Source organism: Propithecus coquereli, unplaced genomic scaffold (genome assembly GCF_000956105.1).
Source record: "Propithecus coquereli isolate 6110/MARCELLA unplaced genomic scaffold, Pcoq_1.0 Scaffold299, whole genome shotgun sequence".
In the NCBI taxonomy this organism is placed as follows: domain Eukaryota; kingdom Metazoa; phylum Chordata; class Mammalia; order Primates; family Indriidae; genus Propithecus; species Propithecus coquereli.
This window is the reverse complement of record NW_012148607.1, coordinates 4,226,000-4,231,509: the sequence shown is the minus strand read 5'-3', so window position 1 is coordinate 4,231,509 and position 5,510 is coordinate 4,226,000. Positions and strand designations below refer to the sequence as shown.

The 5,510-nt window shown below is 40.8% G+C and overlaps 1 protein-coding gene across 2 annotated transcripts in view; it reads left to right on the top strand.

Moving 5' to 3' along the window:
- Positions 1-5,510, top strand: part of CFAP57 (cilia and flagella associated protein 57) — an 85,636-nt gene that overhangs the window by 45,811 nt on the left and 34,315 nt on the right. Inside the window, exons 9-10 of one of the 2 annotated variants that reach the window (XM_012649027.1) lie at positions 2,439-2,651; positions 4,767-4,940. In XM_012649027.1, the coding sequence (XP_012504481.1) occupies positions 2,439-2,651; positions 4,767-4,940 (387 nt within the window). Of the gene's footprint in view, positions 1-2,438; positions 2,652-4,766; positions 5,133-5,510 lie in introns of those variants that run through there. The other variant, XM_012649028.1, reaches the window with a different exon arrangement.

Here is a 5,510-nt window from a genome sequence, read left to right as displayed (position 1 = left end):
AAGATCATCAAAGCCAAAACTTCATTCTTGGAAAACGCAGAATAGGCACACCCTTGGCATGACTGATCAAGAACAAAAGAAAGAGAGAGAAGATACAAATAACCAAGGAATAAAAAGAGGATGTCACTAAAGGTCCTATAGACATTAAATAGATCATAGAGCATATTATGAACAACTTTGTGCAAATAATTGTGAATATATAAATGAAACTGACAAATTCCTATAAAAATTGAATCTGTAATTTAAAACCGTCCTACAAAGAAAACTGTAGGCTCAGATCATGTCACTAGAGAATTATATCAGTACTTAAGGAATAAATAACACTAATCTTGAAAAAAAACACTCTTAGAAAATTTTTAAGAGAAGGAATACTTTCCAGTTTTGTTCTATGACACCAGCATAATCATGATACCAAAACCTGTCAAAGATACCACAAGAAAGAAAAATAAGCCAATATTTGTCATGAATATAGACAAATATATAGATAGATAGAACAGTCCTAAATGAAATATTGTCAGACCAATCCAGCAACATATAAAAAGATACCACAGCATGACCAAGTTGGGTTTATTCCAGGAATGCAATTAACATAATAATGAAGAAAAATTATATGCTTACCCCTATAAATGCAGATACAATAAAAATTGATACAATTTAACATCCAATCATGATATTTTTATTTTTGTGGGAGGCCTCAAGCAGAAGGACTTGGGCTCCCCATGATATTTTTAAAAAGCACTTAACAAACTAGAAATAATAAGGAACTTCCTAAATCTTATATGAAATATTTACAGAAAACCTACAACAAACAGTGTACTTGATCAGGAAATTATGAAAGCATTCCCTCTGAGATAGAGAACAAACATGATGCCTTCTGTGAGCCTGTTACTGAGTCCTAACCAGTGCAATAAGGCAAGAAAAAGAAATAAAAGGCATAAAGATTGGAAAGGAAGAAATAAAATTATTACAGACAACATAATTGGGTATGTAGAAAATTCAAAGAATGTTCATATAAACTATGAAAATTAGTGAATCTAGGAATATTGTTGGAAATAATAGTACAACAGAGGGTAGGAATGAATGGAGCTATGTCAGAGTAAAGTTTCTATATTTCACTTTAATCAGTTAATATTTTAAGTTGATTTTTTTGAAGCTGGTTTTTTTTTGTTAGCCTGTCAGTATAGTGGATTACATTGCCTGATTTACAAATGTTCAACCAGCCTATTCCTAGAATAAACCCTATTTAGTTATGATGAATAATTCTTTTCATATATTGCTAGATTCAATATGCCTAATATTTTGTTGAGGATTTTTGTGTCTGTTCATGAGGGTTATCGATCTGTAGTGTTGTGTTTTTTATACTGTTTTTTTCTGGTTTTGTTGTCAAAGTAGTACTGGCCTCCTAAAATGAATTGGGATGTGTTTCCTCTTCTATTTTCCTGCTTTTCCGGGAGTAACGTTCTCACTCTGTGAGTGGTACCTGTATGTGTATGTGTGTATATGTAAGCCCTTGGTCTTTTCAGCTTCTTCTTCATGATTTGGAACCTCCATCCCATGAGCAAACGGGGGCAGGAGCAATCGGGGTGCCATTATTCTCAGCCTGCTGTGCTTGAAGTAGAGCTTCCACCAATGAGTGGGGTCTGGCCAGGGGAAGGGAGTCCAGGTCCCCTTGGCAATGCCTGCATGGAATATAGGTTCGGCAACATGGGGCTAGGGCAAGGATAAGAAATGCCAGCAGTCTGCCCTTCCAGAGTGAAACCATAGCCCAAGACTGGGAGCTGTGGGGAGAGAGAGTCCCTTTGTCTTGGCCACACCTGCCCAGAGTGCACAGCAGTGAAGTTTCTGGAGCCGGGGCAGTAATGGAGCAAATGCTACAGACTCTGTTCTTACCAAAATTGAGTAGATTTTCTTGAACAAATGTTTTTCTATTTGCTCTATGCCCTTAGGACAATTTCTAGAGACGTTAAATGATTGTTTTGATCATATTTGCCAGTTGATTTATTTCATTAGGGAGAAGGTCAGCTGAGGTCCATACCTTGCCATACCAGAAGTCCACTCTCTCTGTGCTATTTTTGCAGCTTCCTGTGAATATATAATTATGTCAAAATAAGAAAGTTTTCCAAAAACAGCAAAAATTGGTTGTTTGTAGCATTAATAAACCATTATGATTCAGTCTTTACATTCAAAAGGTGAAAAAGAAATGGGAATGTTTCATCTTCAGTAGCTTGCAAGCATCTTAGAAAAGAGAATGTTAACATTTCCAAGAAGCTGTGTTTTGTGCTGACAGAAGGGCCTATACCAGGAAAGGACATTTTGCCTCAGTCTAATGGAGCACCCGAGGAGTTCATGCCTTTTCCACATTGGGGGGTGTGTGTGTGTGTTTGTGTGTGTGTGTGTGTGTGTGCACCCTTAACTGGATATGTCTTCATCTCCTGCAGATCCGTTCCATTGTGTGGAATGCAGATGACAGCAAACTGATTTCTTGTGGCACAGATGGTGCTGTGTATGAATGGAATCTGTCCACAGGAAAGAGAGACACAGAATGTGTGCTCAAGTCCTGCAGCTACAACTGCGTTACTATTTCCCCTGATGCCAAAATTATATTTGCTGTTGGATCGGACCAAACCATCAAGGAGATTGCAGATTCTTCGGTGAGTCTGCCCCTCCCCGCCTCTGGGCTACTGTATTGGTCCGTGTACTCACAGCAGAAAGTACAGGACTCTCCTTCATGTAATAACACCTGGCTCCTCATTCCTTTTGGGAAGGCTGCTCAGTTAGTGTCACTTCCTGAATTTCCTGCCCAGTGCCCTTCCTGATTGGGTTAAATTGTGGGGACCTTTTCCATTTCTGTTTTGCTTGCTGTCTGTAATTTATCTTCCACCTTCCAGGCATGGAGGTCAACATCATCTCTAAACTGTACTCTTACCTTTGGTCTGCACTTACTTCCCTGGGGTAAAAACACAACTACGGTCATGCATCACATAATGTCAGTAACGGACTGCGTATACAATGGTGGGCCCATAAGGTTATAATGCCCCAGATTAACTGTACTTTTTCTATGTTTAGATACACACATACTTACTGTTGTTTTATGATTGCCTACAGTATTCAGTACAGTAACATGCTATCCACATTTGTAGCCTAGGAGCTACAAATATACCATATAGCCTAGGTGTGTAGTAGGCTAGACCACCTAGGCTTGTGGAAGTACACTTTGTGATGTTCACACAATGACAAAATTGCCTAACCACAAGTTTTGCAGAATGTATCTCCATATCAAGCAATGCATGACTGTATAGTTAGTGGTTATCACCTAGGCTAGCCACTGTATTCTCTTGAAATCCCCAAACTCTGAAATTTTAGAATTAACACATTTGGCTTCAAATAGTTAAGGCAAGAGAGGAGAGCTCAGCAAGGACACTTCATGCCAATGTGGCTTGTGTCCCTCTCCAGGAGTCCAGCAACAGCTCACCTTTGCTGGCTTCTCTGGCTTCTCCTCAGGGCTCATCACTGTCAGGGGGCTGGTGCCTGGGAGAGTGCACAGGTACCACAGCAGCAAGCTCCCCATGGCTGGAACGCAGCCCAGAGTGTGGTGACTCTCCTACATGCCTCCAAGTAACCTGGTCCTGATTCCATGGCAGCTTTTCCAGTGCTACAGCAGAATGAAGCTCCTTCAGGGCAGGGCCATGTTCCTCTCGTCTTGGTAGCCCTGCTGGCTGGCCCACTGCTTGGCCCATAATATTGTTCAGTAAATGTTTGGACAGGTGGGTAGGTGAATGCATTAATGAGTGGAGGGATAAACAAGTTCCCTGGTAGTACAGTAGTCTCCCCTTAGCTGCAGTTTCAGTCACCTGAAGTCAACTACGGTCTGACAATAGGTGAGTATAGTACAATAAGTTATTTTGAGAGATGGGGAGAGAAAGACTACATTCACCTAACTTGTATCACAGTATATTGTTATAATTGTTCTATTTTAGTTACTGTTGTTAATCTCTTACTGTGCCTACCTTACAAATTAATCTTTATCATAGTTATGTATGAATAGGAAAAAACATAGTATATGAGGGCTGTCTGGAAAGTATCCAGCCAAGTAATATGAAAAATAGAGACATTTATGGCTGGATATTTTCCAGACAGCCCTCATATATAACATTCAGTATGTCAGTATCTGTGGTTTCAGGCATCCACTGAGGTCTCCCCCACAGATGAGGGGGACTACTATATAGTTTTGTTTATATAATGGGCATTAATATATGTTTGCTGAATAAATTTACAATCAACATCCCATTCCCATTGTGAGATGCCCAATGGCATAGCAGTCAAGTGCAGAGACTGGAGCCAGACTGGCATCACTAGGTATAGGAGTCAGGCAGGTTACTTACCAACTCTGTGACTCTGTTTTGTGATCTTTAAGATAAAGATAACAGTGGCTACTTCAGAGGGTTTTTGTGAGAACTGAATAAGTAACAACATGTAAAGGGCATAAAACAGTGCTTGGCACATCCTAAGTGCCACATAAAGATTTCCTTTCATAGTATTATTCCTGACTTGTAGAACTGGTTATTCATCAGTCAAGCAACCAAGAAATATTTAGTTTGTACCTTTTATGTGCTAGGCGCTATTCCAGATGCTATAAGGAATAGAAAAAAACACTTTTTAAAATACAGACCCTTAAGGGTGCTATTGGAGGAGAGGGAAAGAATGGCTTCAGGACACTAGAGATACAGCTCAGCCCCTCCCACTGAACAGAGCTGACTGCATTCCAGATCCTTCGAGAGATGTCGGCATTTGATGTCACCTACACAACCATTGCCATCTCGCACTCCGGGCGTATGATGTTTGTGGGCACCTCGGTGGGAACCATTCGTGCAATGAAGTACCCTCTACCTTTACAGAAAGAATTCAATGAGTACCAGGCCCATGCAGGTCCTATCATCAAGGTGAGAGGGACCCACCCCTCAGGAGCCCATCCCAGAGCTGCCTGCCACATACCTACCTTTTCCATCCCTTCAACCTCCCAACATCTTTTCTCTCTCCTTTTTTATTCATCCACCAATTCATTCAATAAACCTCTATTGACTATTGGTACTCTTTGTTTAAACTACTTTTAGGAATTTATCCTGGGAAATAATTGGAGACACCCCTGAAGATTTATGTGTGAGGTTGTTCACCACAATATTATGCATGATAACGGGCTGTTTGACAGATGCTGTAGGTGTCCCACTTGCACCACCATTACATCCCAGCTGCTGTGGGTGTTGCTGCAAATGACCCACAACTCCCACCTTCTCCAGAGAATTTATTGGACTAAAAGAAGTCATAGCCTGGGAGATTGGCCCCTACTGCTCCCTGAGGGTACAAAAGGCCCTGGGGGCAACAACACGAGCACACATTTGTGCATTGTCCTTTCATTGCCCCTTCCAATATGGTAGTGTCTGTGTTCAATAACTAAAATGTGGACGCAACCCAAGCGTCCATTGTCACAAGAATGGAGGAGCAAAATGTGTATA